Source organism: Podarcis bocagei (genome assembly GCF_964188305.1).
Source record: "Podarcis bocagei genome assembly, chromosome: 5".
Taxonomy (NCBI): Eukaryota; Metazoa; Chordata; class Lepidosauria; order Squamata; family Lacertidae; genus Podarcis; species Podarcis bocagei.
The window spans coordinates 101,188,632-101,209,830 of NC_138129.1; the positions used below are offsets into that span (position 1 = coordinate 101,188,632).

At 46.4% G+C, this 21,199-nt stretch overlaps 1 protein-coding gene across 1 annotated transcript; it reads left to right on the forward strand.

Moving 5' to 3' along the window:
* Positions 1–969: 969 nt before the first annotated feature.
* TSEN15 (tRNA splicing endonuclease subunit 15) lies at positions 970–20,443 on the forward strand. Its single transcript, XM_081193356.1, has 4 exons — positions 970–1,115; positions 6,058–6,139; positions 11,226–11,361; positions 20,141–20,443. Exons 1-4 carry the CDS (start codon positions 1,014–1,016, stop codon positions 20,346–20,348), a joined length of 528 nt encoding a protein of 175 aa, XP_081049482.1. The 5' UTR covers positions 970–1,013; the 3' UTR covers positions 20,349–20,443.
* The last annotated feature ends 756 nt before the right edge of the window (positions 20,444–21,199 follow it).

Below are 21,199 nucleotides of genomic sequence, written 5' to 3' on the forward strand. Positions count from 1 at the left end.
GTGTGTTGGTTTTGGAGGGGCCAAACTTGGGAGATAATCTTGTTCCATTTTCCTTTTCCTTGCATTGGATTCGTGCCCTGACGCGTAGACCACAACTGCATGCCGCATGCAAGGATCTCTGCAGAGTGAGCATGCTTAGCAAGGAAGACGCAGCACAACCCCAGTGAGAAGCATGGCTTTACCTCATTGGACACACCATCAAAAATATCACCGGCCGAGCTGGGCAGATCAAAGGGCTGCTTGTCTGGTTAGCTGGCAATCCTAAACTGGCAGCTCACCATTTTACAGAAACCTTAGGGAGAAATAAGTATTAGTTAAGAAATGATGCTGGATGGGGGGGGGGGGCTGCTTCTGCTTCCCTGCTGGGGGAAAGTTTTCAACTTTCAAATTCCCCAAATGTGGGGAGCTAAAAAGCTGTAATGTGACCTGAGAATTCAAAAGAAATTTTGGTTAAATTAATATAATTAAGCTTTGCTTGTTAAGTTAAAGTATGGTAAAAATGCATAGAAATCGTTAAAAATGATTTGCCAAGTACTTCCAGTTATATTATATATTGTCATTCTTATTAGTATTTATTATTATTTACATTTTCAGAATGTAAAATTTTTAAAAAAAGGTTTTTCAAAAGTAGTTTATGTGCTTCTTCATCAAATGTAGATTTACAAAGCTAAATGTTGTCCACTCACAAAAATAATAGTAGATTTTGATTCTTCACACTCAAAACATATTTTGAGACCACTCGCTGAAAAAATTGGCAAAATTTAATTTTCTCCCGCTAAATGACTACCCTTCTCCTCCCTCATAAAAGGATTAACCCCCCCCCCCCGCAAAAACCCCTCCTTTGAAACTCAGTTTCAGTTAGGATCTATTCAGGCGGCGCCTGGCAGGAAACCTTCGGGCGACGGAGCCGCGGCGTCGGGAGGGGGAACCTTAGCGCCGGGCCGCGTGTTCCGCGGGGGACCCTGAGCGCCGAGACACCGCGCGGAGCGAAGCCGCGTGGCGCGCCAGAGGCCATGGCGGGCGCGGCGGAAAGCGGCGCGGGGGGCGGCCCGAGGTCCCGTCCGGAGGAGGCGGCGAGGACGCTCCGCGGGAGCCGGCGGGAGGATCACCCTGCGGTCGGTATAGCCGGGGAACGGCCCGCGCTCGCTCCCGCCCTGCCCTGCGCCGAAGGGGGAGCCAGGCGCGCGGGGCTCCGGGGAAACAGCGCCCCTTTCCGTCTGGCGTTTCTATCCCCCCCCCGGGCAGAAGCCGGTCCGGCCGGGAGGCGGGCGCGGGGGGGGGGGCTGGGCTGGCGCTGGCTGTGGCGCTGAGACGTAAGGAAGGCAGTTATTTCTTCCTTATAAATCACTATCCTGATTGGTTATTGACAAGATTAAGCGGGCATCCCGCCCTCCATCCGTAGATCTCTGGGTGGCTCATAACATAAAAATGCAAGATTAAAAAAACCATAAAATACGCAAGAAAAACAAACAAGAAGAAGAAAGTTATGAAAACATTGTCCCCATCCTGGAGTCAGGAATGGACTTTGGTAATATAGCAGCACCCTGAGAGGACAAAATTTGGCTCCCCCCCCCCCCCAATCTTCTTTTCACAATAATTCCTTCTGGAATGGTTGCCTTTTAATGGATCTTCTCAGTAGGTACTTGTATAAATAAGGGTGGTATTAATTATTATTATTATTATTATTATTATTATTATTATTATTATTATTATTATTTGCCCCATTGGCTTAGTGCCCTGTAGTGTATAAATTTTGCTTTTAATACATGTTACACACTGCACAATGTAATGTAAAAACATTTCCCTCACCCACCCTGCCCCAGTGAGGAATAAATATTATGAAGAGTGGTGTATAAATGCCTTTAAATAAGCAATTAGAATAAAAAACAGCAGAACCCTGCCTCCAGGCTTACAGTGTAAATAGACACAAGAAAAAAGGAAAGGGGGGGGTATTGTCAGTGGCACCTCTGGCTATGTGCAAAGTGCAGTGCTAGCTTTAAGTGTTTTTCAACCTGGAGCAAACAAAGCGGAAATCATTCCCTTCCCCACTTGCAGTTGATAATAGAACAGCTTGTTAATGGAAGTTGGAGGGAGAGTGTCTCTGGCCATTGCTTTCTGCTGGTTATGATCTTACTATACTATCCTTTGCCGTGTGAAACTGCATCCACTGATGAATGAATGGTTGTGTGTTAAGGGCTATACACCTGTTCCAGGGAAGAGCAAAGGACAATAAAGTTGGCACAGCATTATGTAGGCACTTGTCACAGGTGCTGTTATGCAGTGCTTATTGCCATGCCAGGTGCCGTACATGAATTAAGAGAGAGATGGTACAGACTTGCAGTTTAGTTGCACGTGACACACAAGGAAAAGAATCCAAAGGGAAGTGTGCCACATATCAATGAGTAAAAATAAAATATATGTGTGCAATAGCTTCTTAGGTATTACATGAAGGGATAAAGAGCAATTTGGACATGTGGAGCAGCAAAATAAAATCAACAAAAAAAAATGAACAAAAAAAGTTCAGGATGAATAAGCAATAGAGCAGGGTTTCCCAAGCTTGGATCTCCAGCTGTTTTGGACTACAATTCCCATCATCCCTGACGACTGTTCCTGCTAGCTAGGGATGAAGGGGGCTGTAGTTCAAAAACAGCTGGAGACTCAAGTTTGGGAAACCCTGAACTAGAGAACTGTAGTTTTATAGAGAAGCCTCTCAAACAGCCAAGTTTACTGGACTTAAGTAGCTTTGCACCCTTGACTGGCTGACCTCAAATTCTGCCATGCCCCTGGTGCAGGTTCATCCCTGGACTAGAGATGAAATAGCAGCTATACTGAACTCAAGAATCTAAGAATGTTCCAAATATTCCACATTCGCTAACAGCAATCCTGTAAGAAAGGGCAACAGTATTTGCATACTGCAGGTGACAAGCCAAGAGGAGTAGTGTCCTGCTAAAAGGAATATAGTGTGTTTATGGCTGAGGCATTTAAAACCATTTTTTAGTTTAGAAAGAAGATAAGTAGGATGGGACATGATAGAGGTGTGTGATGTCAAGAAAGGGGATAGAGAAATGTTTTTATCATACTGCGACCCAAAGCCATCCAAAGAAGGTGGGAAATCTAGGACAGATGAAAGGAAGTACCATATTTTTTGCACCATAACACTCACTTTTTTCCTCCTAGAAAGTAAGGGGAAATGTCTGTGCGTGTTATGGAGCGAGTGCCTATGGGTGGCGGGGGAGGGGGGATCTGCTGCAGTCGTGAGCAGAGGATCCATGATTCCCCTTCCTTCCCTCCTCCGAGGCTCGCTTTGAAACAGCAAAGAGGGAGAAGAGCCGCTGAGTGGGGAGGAGAGAGGGACAGAGAGCCTGCTTGCTTTAAAGGAGCAAAGCGGGAGAGGAGAGGAGCCGCTTATACGAGTGTAAGCGGCTCCTGTCCAGTTGGCTCCTTTAAAGCAAGCAGGCTCTCTGTCCCTATCTCCTCCCCACTCAGCTCGCTAAATAGCAGCAAAGTTTTTCAGCTCGCTAAGGCGGGGATGAGCGGGGAGGAGGGAGAAAAGCGGAGCCTGCTTGCTTTAAAGGAGCAAAGCGGGAGAGGAGAGGAGCCTTCTCCCCTTATACCCCTCCACTTCTTCATTATTAGCAGCATACTTCTCCACCCACCCCACACGTGCTTCTTCTCCCCTTAAACCCCTCTTCTGCATTATTAGCAGCATCCTTCTCCGCACACCCCATGCGAGCTCCTTGTCCCTTGAGTGCTTTTCCTTCCCTCCCAACTTAAAACGTGGTTACAAAGCACGGATCCACATGGATCCTCAGGATTTTTGCACTGGGTCACCCCAAATTCATCATCAGATCACATAGCATGTCCATGGCTACATCTTGCACCAAAAAAATCATGCACCCACTGTTGACTGGGGCCACAGTGGTGCAAAAACGTGGTTACAAAGCATGGATCCACATGGATCTTCAGGATTTTTGCATTGAGCTACTCCAAACTCACTGTCAGATCACATGTCTGTGGCCACAGCATGAACCACAAAAATCATACATCCACTGTTTCGTTTAGAATATTTTTTTTCTTGTTTTCCTCCTCTAAAAACTACGTGCGTGTTGTGGTCTGGTGCGTGTTATAGAGCGAAAAATACGGGTACTTCTTCACATAGTTCATACTTACTTAATATGGAATTTGCTACCACAAGATGTAGAGATGGCCACCAGATTGAGTGGCTGTAAATGAGAATTAGAGAAATTTCTATAGTAGCTGTATAAAACCTCAGAGTCTCAGAGAAGGTACACCATTGAGTACCACCAGTTACTGGGGAACAACAGCAGGAAAGGGCTGCTGTGCTCATCTCCTGCTTCTGGGCTTCTTACAGGCGTCTGGTTGGGAAACAGGATGTTGAATAAGATAGGGCTTTGGTCTGACCCCGAAGAGCTCTTTTCATGTTCTTAACTAATCTGAGTCTCGTCTTGCAAATGCCTTCTTAGATTCAGGCTCTAACTCTTCTTATAAAACCCTTCTGATTTCATTCAGTGCGTCTTTAAGTATGATAGCAATATTCAGGATTGGAGCACAAAGAGTCTGTAAAGAATCAGAAAGCTTCATGTTCAGCTCAAATATTTGTAAGAGAAATAACTTTTAATACACTTAACTTTCTATTCAAGTGTAAGAAGTTTTACAGGGCCCTCTGCAATAGTTCTCTGCCTGAGCTGGGTCAACAATCTCCTCCCCCCTCATCAGAATGCACAGCTCCATGATCTGATGTGATTTTTACTGAAATAACCCTCTTAGGAGTTTGGCATATTAAAAGAGAGCTTATTTTGATGGTTGTGTAACACAAGCCATCAGAGGTTTAGGAAAGTATTAGCTTGTTCAAGCTTATAAAGTGCAAACTTTACAACTCAGATATTTTGCTTTTTTGTTATGAAGAAGGAATCAAGCTCTCTATAGTGATCAAGGCATTATAATATGATCATACTGTGCCAGGTGCAGGTGAAGCTTGCAGCATGTCCCTAGCAGTGCTGCGATTTTACATTTGCACAGCATTAGCTGTGTGTGTCGGGTGCCCAGCGCTTAAACAGGGAACCTCATGTGTGGAAGCCGGTTCCTAATTGGACAAACAGGGTTGTGCAACATTGTCCTCTGTAACTGGCAGGCAGCAGGAAGGCGCTGCATCAGGGACAAGGAGCCTGTGGCCCCCCACAACTCCCATCAGCCCTGACGTTGCTGGCTGAGGCTCAAAGGAGTTGAAGTCCAAGATCGTACGCAGGTGCCACAGAAACCCCACCCCTGCTCTGTATTAGCCAGCCCTGGCAAAAGTACCAGGAGCCTCACCTTCTGGCCCTGGCTAGTCAACAGAAAAGTACCTTCTGGCTCCAGCTGAACCCGTGTGCTTTGCTAGACCCTGGGAAATCCAGATTCACATCCCTAGTAAGACATGAGGAATGCCAGGTGACTGTCCCCATCTCTCAGCCTAACCTACCTCACAGGGTTATTGTGAGGTTAACATAGAGGGGAGGAAGAACCACATTTGCTGCCTCAAGCTCCTTGGCAGAAAGATGAGATATAAATGCAGCAAGTAAATACATCGCTGTGGCAGTTATTTATAAATAGCAGTTATAGCAATGGATATTCCAAGTTCAGTTTCAGATACAGCTGCTTGCTGCCCCCTTCCTGTGTCAGGGGCTTGCCAAAACACAGATTTAAAGCAGTCCCTGCCCAGGAGGCCTAGGACAGAACTGGCCCTGTTTTATGAACAATCAGCATTGCTAAATCATGCCTCTCCCCTTCCAAAACACTAAACTGCACCTTTTGGAAGACAGTTTTATTGGCATTTTCAAAACATGACCTGCAAGTCTTTTAACAGACTATCTAGCAGTAAATCCATTAACAGGCCTGAAAAAAACTGTGTGTGCTGTGCTTTTTTTTGGGGGGGGGGTTTCTTCCAAACATCTCTAGAGTTGATGGGAAAACACTTTCAAAATATTGTGGATAAAACTGCTTGAATTTTGTTGCATTGCAGTAGCTTTTACATCTATTGCTTACTATTGTGTCTTTCAGCTCACAGGGATGCTGTCGTTGGATGTGGCTGAGAGCAGTTGTGTGCATGCTGCTTTCTTAGTTTACTTAGACCTCTTAGAAGGTAAGTTAATGGAGGCAGCTTCAAAGGCAGACTGTGGAATAAAAAACCCAAGCTGCTAAGGCATATCATTTGGTTTAAAAAGGGTGCCAATAATGCCCTTGGTGTACTCTTAGAATACCTTGGACTTTTGCAGACATCACTTGAGCCTATCTGCACTTCTGAAGTGTCCCATCTTGAACCCACCTAACCTCCATGCATTGGATGTTTCATTTTCAATTAATTTCACTTTTGATTTGTATACAGCCTTTCTATATTACTGTGCACAAGTGATAATAAAAACAAAACTTTCAAATAAACAACTTATATAAAATAAAGTAATATTTAATAATCCCTCAGAATATAATAGTGCACAGTAAAATGAAATGTCAGCAACTAATAAACAGAAATTCACTCTTAACAATTACAATAAATAATAACTAAATATAATCAATAAAAACAGCAGCAAGTCACAATGCATAAAATACCACATGTAAATGGATCAAACTGAGAAACAAAAGACATACAACTTACAAAATTATTTAAAAAGAAAATCCCTGAACTCATCTTCTCGCTTGCCAGCTGTTTCTGCTATTCATGGTCTGGGAAAGGCTCCTAGGGCTGGAAGATGGGGCAAGGCAGGTGGAATCATAGAATCATAGAATCATAGAATCATAGAGTTGGAAGAGACCACAAGGGCCATCGAGTCCAACCCCCTGCCAAGCAGGAAACACCATCAGAGCACTCCTGACATATGGTTGTCAAGCCTCTGCTTAAAGACCTCCAAAGTAGGAGACTCCACCACACTCCTTGGCAGCAAATTCCACTGTCAAACAGCTCTTACTGTCAGGAAGTTCTTCCTAATGTTTAGGTGGAATCTTCTTTCTTGTAGTTTGGATCCATTGCTCCGTGTCCGCTTCTCTGGAGCAGCAGAAAACAACCTTTCTCCCTCCTCTATGTGACATCCTTTTATATATTTGAACATGGCTATCATATCACCCCTTAACCTCCTCTTCTCCAGGCTAAACATGCCCAGCTCCCTTAGCCGTTCCTCATAAGGCATTGTTTCCAGGCCTTTGACCATTTTGGTTGCCCTCCTCTGGACACGTTCCAGTTTGTCAGTGTCCTTCTTGAATTGTGGTGCCCAGAACTGGACACAGTACTCCAGGTGTGGTCTGACCAGAGCAGAATACAGTGGCACTATTACTTCCCTTGATCTAGATGCTATACTCCTATTGATGCAGCCCAGAATTGCATTGGCTTTTTTAGCTGCCGCGTCACACTGTTGGCTCATGTCAAGTTTGTGGTCAACCAAGACTCCTAGATCCTTTTCACATGTACTGCTCTCAAGCCAGGTGTCACCCATCTTGTATTTGTGCCTCTCATTTTTTTTGCCCAAGTGCAATACTTTACATTTCTCCCTGTTAAAATTCATTTTGTTTGTTTTTGCCCAGTTCTCTAATCTGTCAAGGTCGTTTTGAAGTGTGATCCTGTCCTCTGGGGTGTTAGCCACCCCTCCCAGTTTGGTGTCATCTGCAAATTTGATCAGGATGCCCTTGAGTCCATCATCCAAGTCGTTGATAAAGATGTTAAATAAGACCGGGCCCAAGACAGAACCCTGTGGCACCCCACTAGTCACTCTTCTCCAGGATGAAGAGGAACCATTGATGAGCACCCTTTGGGTTCGGTCAGTCAGCCAGTTACAAATCCACTGAGTGGTAGCAGAGTCAAGACCGCATTTTACCAGCTTCTTTACAAGAATATCATGGGGCACCTTGTCAAATGCTTTACTGAAATCAAGGTAGGCTATATCCACTGAGTTCCCTTCATCTACCAGGCTTGTAATTCTGTCAAAAAATGAGATCAGGTTAGTCTGACATGACTTATTTTTCAGAAATCCATGCTGACTATTGGTGATCACAGCATTCCTTTCTAGGTGCTCACAGACTGTTTGCTTAATGATCTGCTCCAGAATCTTCCCTGCTATTGATGTCAGACTGACTGGGCGGTAATTATTTGGGTCCTCTCTTTTCCCCTTTTTGAAAATAGGGACAACATTTGCCCTCCTCCAGTCTGCCGGGACTTCGCCTGTTCTCCAGGATTTCTCGAAGATGACTGCCAGTGGTTCTGAGATCACATCTGCCAGTTCTTTTAATACTCTTGGATGCAGTTCATCTGGCCCTGGAGACTTGAATACATCTAAACTAGCCAAATATTCTTGTACTGTCTCCTTAGTTATTCTGGGCTGTGTTTCCTTTGCTGAATCATTTGCTCCAAATTCTTCAGGTCGGGCATTGTTTTCTTTATCAGAGAAGACTGAGGCAAAGAAGGCATTGAGGAGTTCAGCCCTTTCTGTGTCCCCTGTTTGCATTTCACCATCTTCTCCTCTGAGTGACCCCACTGTTTCTTTGTTCTTCCTTTTGCTACGAACATACCCATAAAAGCCTTTTTTGTTGCTTTTAACCTCTCTAGCAAGCCTGAGTTCATTCTGTGCTTTAGCTTTTCTGACTTTGTGTCTACACGTGCTGGCTATTTGTTTGAATTCCTCTTTGGTGGTTTCCCCCCTTTTCCATTTTTTGTACACATCCTTTTTTAATCTTAATTCAGTTAAAAGTTCTTTAGATAGCCACCCTGGCTTCTTTAGGCACCTTCCATGTTTCCGTCTCATTGGTATTGCCTGACGTTGTGCTTTTACTATCTCCCTCTTAACAAACTCCCAGCCATCATGAACTCCCTTTCCTTTTAGTATTACTGTTCATGGGATCTCACCCAGCACTTCCCTAAGTTTTATGAAGTCGGCTTTCTTAAAGTCAAGAAATTGAGTCCTAGTATGCTTGGCTGCTCCTTTCCGCTGTATAGTAAACTTCAGAAGAGCATGATCACTCGCGCCTAATGATCCTTCCACTTCTACCCCACTAACCAGGTCATCAACATTGGTTAGGACCAGATCTAAAATGGCTGTTCCTCTTGTTGCTTCTCCCACTTTCTGGACAATGAAGTTGTCTGCAAGGCCAGTGAGGAATCTGTTTGACCTTATGCTCTTGGCTGAGTTTGACGTCCAACAAATATCCGGGTAATTGAAGTCCCCCATTACTACTATCTCCCTTCCTTTTGCATGCTTGGCCATCTGTTCCAGGAAGGCATCATCTATGTCCTCCGTTTGGCTTGGGGATCTATAGTAAGCTCCCACAATGAGGTCTCTGTTATTCTTCTCTCCCTTAATTTTGACCCAAATGCTCTCACATTGGCTTTGAGGTTCTAAATCTTGGATCTCTTCACAGGTATACACATCCCTGACATATAACGCCACTCCTCCTCCTTTCTTGTCTGGTCTGTTTCTCTGAAATAGATTGTATCCCCCCATTATTACATTCCAATCGTAGGACTTATCCCACCAGGTTTCAGTGATGCCTATTATGTCATATTTAGTTTGCTGTACCAAGAGCTCAAGCTCATCTTGTTTATTTCCCATGCTTTGCGCATTAGTGTACAGACATTGAAGTCCATTAATCATTCCCCCATGTCTCTTATTTAAGGATTTTTTCCTCCCACCACTAGGTCCGCGTGCTGTTTGCTCCATTTGGTCTATGACATTTGGATGATCATCTTCATTAATTGATAGACTCCTACCTTCAGGAGCACTGTCTCCCTCCCCCACATTAGTCAGTTTAAAGCCCTCCTGATGAGGTTTCTGAGATTTTTGGCAAAAACATTCCTCCCAACCGTTGTGAGGTGCAGCCCATCACTTGCCAGAAGTCCATCTTCAAGAAACTGCAGTCCGTGATCTAAGAATCCAAACCGTTCCTGTTTACACCATCTGCGAAGCCAGCTGTTCACTTCCACTATTTTCCCCTCTCTCCCTGGGCCACGTCGTTCAACTGGGAGGACAGACGAGATGACAATTTGTGCATTTAGTTGCTTCAATTTCCTGCCGAGAGCCTCGTAGTCTCTTTTGATCTTCTGGAGGCTATTGCTTGCAGTGTCATTGGTTCCCACATGAACCAAGAGGAAGGGGTATTTGTCAGTGGGTTTTATGATTCCTTGCAGTCGTTCAGTTACATCTTGGATCTTAGCCCCGGGGAGACAGCACACTTCCCGAGACATCTTGTCAGGCCCACAGATCACTGCTTCTGTTCCCCTCAGTAGGGAATCCCCTATCACCACTACACGCCTCCTCTTGGGTAAAAAGCCATTGCCTGGTGGCCAGTGCAAAGTCTCTCTCCCCTCGACTCTGCATATCAGTGCCCAGCCCCACAGAGCCCAACATCCCTGTAGTGACTGTCCTCTCCGCATCAGGCGGAGGTGGTGTCACACATGAGCTTGATACAGTTAGATTCACATCTTCATAGGATTCTTGTTGGTTTCATTAAAACATACAGCAGTAGTCGCACACTGATGATTCCCCCTTGCAAGCTGTTAGAGAAAATAGATCAGTTAGACAGCTGATAGTCACCCAGGTGAGTCTCCACCTCCCACCCACCCCTTGTAACTTCACATCAAATATGACTAGCACTATGTGTCCTGGGTACACGCAAGATCCCTCTCTCGTGCAACCATCTGCACAATCATGGCCATTGTGGTGGTGTGGATAAATTACTGGAACTGGACCAAAGTGAACCTGACACACATCCCTACTTGAACGACTTACCCAAGGTCACTAAATGAGCTTCATGGCTCTCTCTCAGAAGATGATTGTGAGAGTAAATAAGGATGGGAACATAGGACGGTGCCTGTCAGATCCCTGGTCCATCTAGCTCAGGATTGTCTGCTCCGACTGGCAGCAACCCTGTGGTTTCAGGCAGCGAGTCATTGCCAGCCATAGCTGGAGGTACTGGGGACTCAAGCTGAGACCTTCTGCATGCAGAGTAGATGCCCTGACCCTGGTCTGTGTTCTTCCCCAAGAACTCTTGAAGGAAGAGAGAAATCTAATACAGTATCTAAATATACTCTAGGGGTGTCACTTGTTCTGTGGTTTGTTTCAGACTCTCTTGTCTCTTACTGCAAGACGCCTTGAGTCTTCCTTTAGAAAAAGGTGTTTAAGAAATCCAGTGAACCAAACTGAATGCTATTTTTTATTTAGTTCATTCTCATTTTGCTGCTGTTCCTTCAGCTAGGAACTGGCATGAGGTGTCCTACATTGGCCTTGCGGAATTCCAGCTTGTGTGTCTCTGTGGACGAGAGAGAGAAACGGATGGTTTTCAAGTGGTGGTGCCAACTCCTGTCCACGTGTCAATTAGCCATGAGAGGTGAGCAAGGATCCACAGAGGGTTTGGTTTTGAGTTTATTTTAGCCAAACCAAACATAGGTTGGCAATGCTCAAGGCTGTTTTGCTGCTGCAGTTTGGCTTGGCAAAGCCTGGTGAAACCATAGAAGCTGCCTTTGAAGACTGTTTTAAAACTTTGGCTGGTTCAGAATATAACAAGCAGGACTCACTCAATGGAACACAACTTGCAGAAAAAATCTTCACCAGCTGCTAGCTTGTTTCTGAGCACATTTCAGATATAAATGTAAATCTCATCTCCCGCCTTCCTGGGAGGTTTAAAGGACTGGGTCTCAAGTGGGCATTAATAAAAAATTTAAAAATTCCAGATGCTGATTTCTAGATCCAGGGCCAATACTTCAGGTTACATACGCTTCAGGTTACATACGCTTCAGGTTACAGACTCCGCTAACCCAGAAATAGTGCTTCAGGTTAAGAACTTTGCTTCAGGATGAGAACAGAAATTGTGCTCTGGCGGTGTAGCGGCAGCAGGAGGCCCCATTCACTAAAATGGTACTTCAGGTTAAGAACAGTTTCAGGTTAAGAATGGGCCTCCAGAACGTATTAAGTACTTAACCCGAGGTACCACTGTATCTGTATAATACAGTGGCAGAATTGTGGACTTGCACAGTTTAGAAAATGTCCTTCTTGTACCCCAGGATCAGATGGTTTCCAGATCACTGTTGGCTTTTGTCAGTGACATGGGAAAAGAATACCAAATCCTGGTTTCTTATGTGTTGGTAGGCACCCACAAATCTGTTGAAACATGTTTTTAGTTACTGGAGTTACAATATCACCAATGCATCTTTGACTATATCATTAAGCTTTTCATTCATGTAGAGTTTCTATAAATTTGTGTGGTGGTGATGCTGTTTGCTCTGTCTTTGGCATTCCGCTAAAAGATGACATTCTTGGGATGGCAAAGGGTGAATGAATTACATTGATTGAAGGTCCACTTGGCAACCAGTCTTTCTAATAGGGCAAACATTGAATGTGTGATTTCTCTCAAGCCTGCTCTGTCTGTTTCATTCTCAGCTGCCAAATGACTCCACTTAAGAACTTATGCCCAGTTCTCCTATGTGGCTGCAGTTGTGCACACCATCATAAATACTAACAGTGAATTAGTTTGCCATGTGTAGATCCTTATGCAACCCAAACAGTCTCGGCTGTGCAGAAGTGGGCGATACCAGCAGTCTTGAAGAAGCCTAGTATTTGTAAAGAACACAAAGTTGTTTGGGGTGGGGGGTGGAAATCCAAAAGCAGCTCGGTGAGGGCCAGCATACATAATGGACACAGAATACTGACTGTCTTGGTGGGGTGGTGGTGGAACAGAATGGAATGGAATATCCTGGAAATGGAATATCCTGGAATGGAATATCCATGGTTGACTGGTCAGAATCTGGAACATCAGTGCTCCGCAGTGCTAATTTTGTGGCAAGTCCAACTTGGCTTTCTTCATTCCTCAAACCAGGGTTTGTCATCTTGCTTAAAATTTGGATTCATGAGGAGCCAATGACTCACTATTTTGAATAACTTGCATGGGACTGTATTGCTTCATAATGCAGGGAAGCATTTGAATCCTCCCCAAACATTGAATCATGTGAGTCTTTGGACTGAGCCAATCACACATCAGCTGGAAGATGCTGTTGCACATGATGGCAATGAGGACACAGGGCTAGGTCTACATATTCCTTCTTTTTTGACATTTTAAAATTCATTTTCACTTTTAACATTTATCATCATACATAAATCAAAATCGTTTTACAAATAGGATTCTCGGAATCCTGGAACTTCCCTCTAGCCCTCCATGGTTTCCCCAGATAATCTTTTTCAAACTGCATCGTATCGTATTCTCCGTATTTTCTTGAAACTCAATTTTTATCATAGTTCTCGCTTCATTGCAAGTGTTGTCAAAATCCTGCCAATGTTTTCAATTGTTTACAGTGTTCTTTGAAATAACTTTAAAAATTCCCCCACTCTTTATTAAATTTATTGTCCTTTTGATCTCTGATTTTCCCAGTCATTTTCGCTAGTTCGGCACAGTCCATCATAGAATCATAGAATCATAGAGTTGGAAGAGACCACAAGGGCCATCGAGTCCAACCCCCTGTCAAGCAGGAAACACAATCAGAGCACTCCTGACATATGGTTGTCAAGCCTCTGCTTAAAGACCTCCAAAGAAGGAGACTCCACCACACTCCTTGGCAGCAAATTCCACTGTCAAACAGCTCTTACTGTCAGGAAGTTCTTCCTAATGTTTAGGTGGAATCTTCTTTCTTGTAGTTTGGATCCATTGCTCCGTGTCCGCTTCTCTGGAGCAGCAGAAAACAACCTTTCTCCCTCCTCTATGTGACATCCTTTTATATATTTGAACATGGCTATCATATCACCCCTTAACCTCCTCTTCTCCAGGCTAAACATGCCCAGCTCCCTTAGCCGTTCCTCATAAGGCATCGTTTCCAGGCCTTTGACCATTTTGGTTGCCCTCCTCTGGACACGTTCCAGTTTGTCAGTGTCCTTCTTGAACAGTGGTGCCCAGAACTGGACACAGTTCTCCAGGTGTGGTCTGACCAGAGCAGAATACAGTGGCACTATTACTTCCCTTGATCTAGATGCTATACTCCTATTGATGCATCCCAGAATTGCATTGGCTTTTTTAGCTGCCACGTCACACTGTTGGCTCATGTCAAGTTTGTGGTCAACCAAGACTCCTAGATCCTTTTCACATGTACTGCTCTCAAGCCAGGTGTCCCCCATCTTGTATTTGTGTCTCTCATTTCCCCCCCCCCCCCCCAGTGCAATACTTTACATTTCTCCCTGTTAAAATACATCTTGTTTGTTTTTGCCCAGTTCTCTAATTTGTCAAGGTCGTTTTGAAGTGTGATCCTGTCCTCTGGGGTGTTAGCCACTCCTCCCAGTTTGGTGTCATCTGCAAATTTGATCAGGATGCCCTTGAGTCCATCATCCAAGTCGTTGATAAAGATGTTGAATAAGACCGGGCCCAAGACAGAACCCTGTGGCACCCCACTAGTCACTCTTCTCCAGGATGAAGAGGAACCATTGATGAGCACCCTTTGGGTTCGGTCAGTCAGCCAGTTACAAATCCACTGAGTGGTAGCAGAGTCAAGACCGCATTTTACCAGCTTCTTTACAAGAATATCATGGGGCACCTTGTCAAATGCCTTGCTGAAATCAAGGTAGGCTACATCCACTGCGTTCCCTTCATCTACCAGGCTTGTAATTCTGTCAAAAAACGAGATCAGGTTAGTCTGACATGACTTATTTTTCAGAAATCCATGCTGACTATTGGTAATCACAGCATTCCTTTCTAGGTGCTCACAGACTGTTTGCTTAATGATCTGCTCCAGAATCTTCCCTGGTATTGATGTCAGACTGACTGGGCGGTAATTATTTGGGTCCTCTCTTTCCCCCTTTTTGAAAATAGGGACAACATTTGCCCTCCTCCAGTCTGCCGGGACTTCGCCTGTTCTCCAGGAGTTCTCAAAGATGACTGATCATCTTTAACTGCAAGATGAAGAGACTCGCGGAACGGATTAATTTCGTCTTGCGAGGCACCACTGTAATACGTGTGTTAATTTAGCTTCTGTAGCTTACATGGGCAATATTTTGTATCTGCCTGCTCAGTTTCAATGCTGTGTTCTGCACCTACAATGGTGATCTTCGTGGCAATTCTTTGTGCTTCAGAGACAGGACAAGCCATGATAACAAACCAGCTATCCTGGGTCAAACTCTTGTCATAACCTACAAAATACAGAAGGAAATTAGAAATCTTTCAGTGGGCACTCAAACTGGGAGACTGAGGAACATGACAATAAGAATGATTGGGCATTCTGAAAGCACCCACAGGAAGACTTTTTTGTAAGCATCTCCTGGGCTGGAGATTTGCAGATCACACCTAGTAATGGGAGATTTTGCTCTAGTGTTTTTCAGCTTGTGCTGAATCCTCAGCCTCTGTGTTCAAAAGTGAACCAAAGCCTCATAATTGCCACACATGGCCTGCCTGAATGGTTAACATTCAAAACGTGTCTAATTTCAAATACTTTTTCAGCAGAGAGGAAATAAAAGTTACAGTAACACTGACATCTTGTTTTGGCAATGCTTAAATTAATGAGCTCATTACTCCAGCTCCCCAGTAGCCATCAGGAGGAAGCTTTGAAATACTCATACTAGTAATTTGAGCATTTCAGACTATCTCTGGCTCTTAACGAATGCAGTCTTTAACCTTCCTTAAGGGGCTGGGTTTTTTTGCCAAAAGCCATCATTTTACTTTGCACACTTCTTATTTGGGGCTTTCTCTTATGTTGGTGCCCAGCCTCAGCAATTAAATCAGAATTTAGGGCTGAAACACACACATGCTAGGAAGTAAGTCCTATTGAAATCAGTGGGACTTCCCGGTTGACATGTCCTGTAAATGATTGATTATTGTAGTAATATTGTAGTATTATATTTTTTTAGTAAATTGCAGCAATTTTGTTTCGTTTGGGATTGTGCTAGTCACTGTATACTTCAGGGCTAGCTGGTGCTGACCTTAAGAATTTCAGGAGTAAAGGGGTTGAAAAGGGTCAGTGTGAGTTCTATGGAAAGAGTCACTGTTTCCATCTGCGCCTCACCCACTGGTATTTCTATATTTTGTCCCGCAGTGCTTTTGAAGTAGAAAATGCTTCTGCCAAATTTGTGTGTTATTCTGTCAATCTGAGATATATCTTATCCCCATCCCCGTTCATGACAGATGTGCTATACAATGCCTTCAGTGTAATTGGAGATGAAGAGCTTCAGTAAGAGTTCCTTCCCTGTTTCTATAACAAATAACTTCTGTAGAAGTACAGCTTATCAGGAATTCCGTATGTTGGCCCCAACAATGCTGCCTTGAGGCAGTGGAAGTGCTGACTTCCTTATTTCCAGAGATTTATTCTCTAAATCATATCCAGCGCAGAGTGGGCACACATGGTTGTATGTCAGATGAAGTAGCCATTGCATCTTTGATGCCAACTCATGGCATTTTTGAGCTGGTGTCAATTAGGAAAATCCAGTTACCAAGGATATGACCTCTAGAACTTGGTATCTTTCTGTTTTTTGCCTTCACTCTGTGCCTTGAGTACTGCTGCTCTGGAATGCAGAAGGAGCAGAGTTTTTAAATTTAGTCTTCATAACACGGTAGAGACAGGTGGCTTTTGTGTCTGGGAATTTTGTGTCAGGGGCTGGTGGAGAGGCAGCCTGCAGGGAGTCTGAGCCGTCTCCTGAGCTGACTCTGGGACTTTGTACATGCAAAGCATTTGCTCTGCCACTGGGCCGCAGCCCTTCTTCAAAGAAGCTTCTACTTTCTCATTTGTATTCCTCTCTGGAATTCAACAAAAACGGCTTTCACAATCCCTAAACGCTTAGAGAAGAGGAGGGGAGGCTGAGAAATCCCCCTGCCCCCCACCTCTGTGTTGACCCTTGCTTGGCATCAGCATACCAACTGCTGCCCTTTGACTTCATAGTGTGCAGCTGCCTCAGCTAGCGGGCGATTTCCATTATGAAGGCCAATTGGCAGTCATCGCAGGAGAGAAGTAACGCTCAGCCGCTGCCTGCCCACCCTTTGGAAGGGTGCTGCGTTCTGCAAAATGGCAGGCTCTTCAGCTGCCAGGAGTCCTCATGGGAAGGTGATAATGAACAGAGGAGAAAAACCTGCAACAGAGGGAACACCTGCAAACGGCGCAGGGAACCATATTCTACACTGTGCCAGGATGTAATAAGCCAGAGACCCAAGTTTGGTAAACTCTGCTTTAGAGTAACGGGTGGGGTGGGGTTTGAGTGAATCTGAAATATTTTAATTATACAGATACGTTCATGTTGTGTAATTTACCTAACTTTCTTATATGACGATGGTTCTGAAATCATGGCTGCTATCTGTTCAACCTTATATTCTATTATTATTAAGCTAATCGTATTCCATAACTCTGGAATCTTATCTAGGCCAGTGGCCATTGCCACCACAATTACAGTGGTACCCCGCAAGACGAATGCCTCGCAAGACGGAAAACCCGCAAGACGAAAGGGTTTTCTGTTTTGGAGGCGCTTCGCAAGACGAATTTCCCTATGGGCTTGCATCGCAAGACGAAAGCCCATAGGGAAATGCTGGCGGTCGGGAGCAAAGACTTTCGCCACAGCCAGCCTTCAGAAGAGGACCTCTTCTGAAGGCCGGCGGGGGGCAAAAGTCTTTGCTCCCCCCCTGCCTTCCCCCCGCCTGCCCCGGCGATCTTAAAATGCTGGGGGTCGGGAGCGAAGCGTTCGCTGCCGACCCCCAGCATTTTAAAATCTCCCCGTGTCCCGGGGAGATCTTAAAATGCTGGGGGTCGGGAGCGAAGCGCTGCCGACCCCCAGCATTTTAAAATCTCCCCCTGTCCCGGGGAGATTTTAAAATGCTGGGGGTCGGGAGCGTTCGCTGCTGACCCCCAGCATTTTAAAACGCTGTTCCGAAGGGGGGAGGGGGGCGGGAACAGCTGCCCCATCCGCCCCACTTCGGAGCGCTGTTCCGAAGGGGGGAGGGGGGGGCGGGAACAGCTGCCCCATCCGCCCCACTTCGGAACGCTGTTCCGAAGGGGGGAGGGGGGCGGGAACAGCTGCCCCATCCGCCCCACTTCGGAAAGCTGTTCCGAAGTGGGGAGGGGGGGCGGGAACAGCTGCCCCATCCGCCCCACTTCGGAACGCTGTTCCGAAGGGGGGAGGGGGGGCGGGAACAGCTGCCCCATCCGCCCCACTTCGGAGCGCTGTTCCGAAGGGGGGAGGGGGGCGGGAACAGCTGCCCCATCCGCCCCACTTCGGAGCGCTGTTCCGAAGGGGGGAGGGGGGGCGGGAACAGCTGCCCCATCCGCCCCACTTCGGAGCGCTGTTCCGAAGGGGGGCGGGGGGGCGGGAACAGCTGCCCCATCCGCCCCACTTCGGAGCGCTGTTCCGAAGGGGGGAGGGGGGACGGGAACAGCTGCCCCATCCGCCCCACTTCGGAAAGCTGTTCCGAAGTGGGGAGGGGGGGCGGGAACAGCTGCCCCATCCGCCCCACTTCGGAACGGTGTTCCGAAGGGGGGAGGGGGGGCGGGAACAGCTGCCCCATCCGCCCCACTTCGGAGCGCTGTTCCGAAGGGGGGAGGGGGGGCGGGAACAGCTGCCCCATCCGCCCCACTTCGGAACGCTGTTCCGAAGGGGGGAGTGGGGCGGGAACAGCTGCCCCATCCGCCCCACTTCGGAAAGCTGTTCCGAAGTGGGGAGGGGGGGCGGGAACAGCTGCCCCATCCGCCCCACTTCGGAACACTGTTCCGAAGGGGGGAGGGGGGCGGGAACAGCTGCCCCATCCGCCCCACTTCGGAGCGCTGTTCCGAAGGGGGGAGGGGGGCGGGAACAGCTGCCCCATCCGCCCCACTTTGGAGCGCTGTTCCGAAGGGGGGAGGGGGGGCGGGAACAGCTGCCCCATCCGCCCCACTTTGGAGCGCTGTTCCGAAGGGGGGAGGGGGGGCGGGAACAGCTGCCCCATCCGCCCCACTTTGGAGCGCTGTTCCGAAGGGGGGCGGGGGGGCGGGAACAGCTGCCCCATCCGCCCCACTTCGGAAAGCTGTTCCGAAGTGGGGAGGGGGGGCGGGAACAGCTGCCCCATCCGCCCCACTTCGGAACGGTGTTCCGAAGGGGGGAGGGGGGGCGGGAACAGCTGCCCCATCCGCCCCACTTCGGAACGGTGTTCCGAAGTGGGTAGGGGGCGCGGGGACACCTGGCCCAGCCGCCCCACTTCGGAAAGCTGTTCCGAAGTGGGGGGGGGCGGGGACACCTGGCCCAGCCGCCCCACTTCGGAAAGCTGTTCCGAAGTGGGGCGGGGGGCGGGAACACCTTCTGAAGGCGGGCAGGGGGCGAAAGTCTTTGTCCCCCCTGCCTGCCTTCCCAGGGGCTTTTAAATCGCCCCGGACAGTGGAGAAGTCCTCCGCTGTCCGGGGCGATTTTAAAATGCCGCCCGCCAGCATTTTAAGATCGCCCCGGACAGCGGAGAAGTCCTCCGCTGTCCCAGGGTTTTTTAAAATGCTGGGGGTGGGAAGAAAAGCCCTTGTCCCCCCCCCCCCCAGCCTTCAGAAGAGGTCCGGGGACAGACTGTCCCCGGACCTGGTCTGAAGGCGGTTTCCCTAGGAACGCATTAATTGATTTTCAATGCATTCCTATGGGAAACCGTGCATCGCAAGACGAAAAAACCGCAAGACGAAGAGACTTGCGGAACGAATTAATTTCGTCTTGCGAGGCACCACTGTATACCAAAGGGAAGCTGCGTGGGCCCTTTAGTGCACAGTAGCCCCACCTAATAACTTTAGATTTGTGGCATGTTAGCATTGAAAACTTTTTCCTCTGGCAGGGCTCCAGTGTAATAATAATAATAACAATTTTTTATTTATACCCCTCCCTAGCTATTCCCACGGTGACGGGGAAAGCTGCTTTTGTTGCACCGCTATCAGTCATCCATCTTTTAGAGGCATGGGAGCCCCATCACAAAAAAGAAAAGAAAATAGGTGGCAATCCTTTTGATAGATTTGTCAAAAAGGCTGGCAGGCACTGTTGGGTTTCTTTGATAGCAGAAGCATGCAAGATTTACTCCGATGATATTTGATTTACTGGGAGTTCTTTTTTAGATACTTAAAGAAGAACTATTATTAACTTGATCTGTTTGTAGATTGACTGTGAAATTTAAAACAAACAATTTTAAACAAAGTAAGCAGAATTTTTCTTTCTTTCAGGTTGAGACAGATCATGAAGAGATCATATACTCTGAAGGATGAACCTGATTCTCCGCTCTCTATCACACTGGCCATAGTTGAATCAGACTCCACAATAGTCTACTATAAACTGACACATGGTTTTGTAACCCCAGACCCTCCTGACGATACTGAATACATGGATGATAAGCAGCGGAGGAAGAAAAGAAAGAGGTTTATGAGACGATAGGAAAATAGACTACTGTGTTAGCTCTGGACTACATCAAATCTCTAAACCAATCTGGAACTGTGTATGTGAATTAAAAGGTGCAATTGGGAGCTGAACATCTGCTTTGAAAATCCTTAATAAGGTCTGAGAATTGTAATAAATGGGAACATCAAAGGTGCCATGGACCAATTCAAGAATCTGTCCTCTCCTCATCAGAAAGTTCAAGCTAGTAGACTACTTGAAAATACATTTTTTTGGGTAACAAAACCATTTCCCACCCTTTGTTCCTGATTCAGTCATTGTCCCAAAGGCACCTAAGAGTACTTAGTTTTATAAATCATTGACTTTCTCTAGCAAATTCCTTTGTGCGTGTCCCTATTAAAGTATTCACAGCACCTGCTATATTAAATTGCTTGATTGTAGGTCCCTTGCTGAGTGAAGCAATCCTCCGCAAAGTTTGCTATAGTTCATGCTCATAAGAAGGCGACGCACACTCCCGCCCACCCTTTGGGTTGAAATGTGCTGCAGCTGGAAAAAGATGACTTCACTGCAGACTGTTGCTACTGCCAAAACTTTGGAAGACATGGTCCAGTCCAGTGAACTGAAGGTGAGTTTAGCACTTGTTTATGTAGAGGTTTTTATGCGCTCAAAGCACTTTATGCATTATCTCAATGTTGTTGTTTTTACAACAACCCTGTAACATAGGTCCATATTGTTAGCCCCATGTTGCATTCAGGGAGACTGAATGAAAGTGGCTGTTTAAGGCTGCTAACTTAATGAATAAGGTAAGACAGTTAGAGCAGGAACTTCCTGGCTTTTTTTTTATCCTGAAGTTTTTAACAAGAAGTCCGATGAGAAAAGTGGCTACAAAC

Excerpts from the sequence above, each read along its gene's own strand:
- TSEN15 (XM_081193356.1), top strand. The coding sequence starts at position 1,014 with ATGGCGGGCGCGGCGGAAAGCGGCGCGGGGGGCGGCCCGAGGTCCCGT. Across the intron at positions 1,116-6,057 it reads GGCGGGAGGATCACCCTGCG|CTCACAGGGATGCTGTCGTT; the intron begins GTCGGTATAGCC and ends TGTGTCTTTCAG. Across the intron at positions 11,362-20,140 it reads GTGTCAATTAGCCATGAGAG|GTTGAGACAGATCATGAAGA; the intron begins GTGAGCAAGGAT and ends TCTTTCTTTCAG.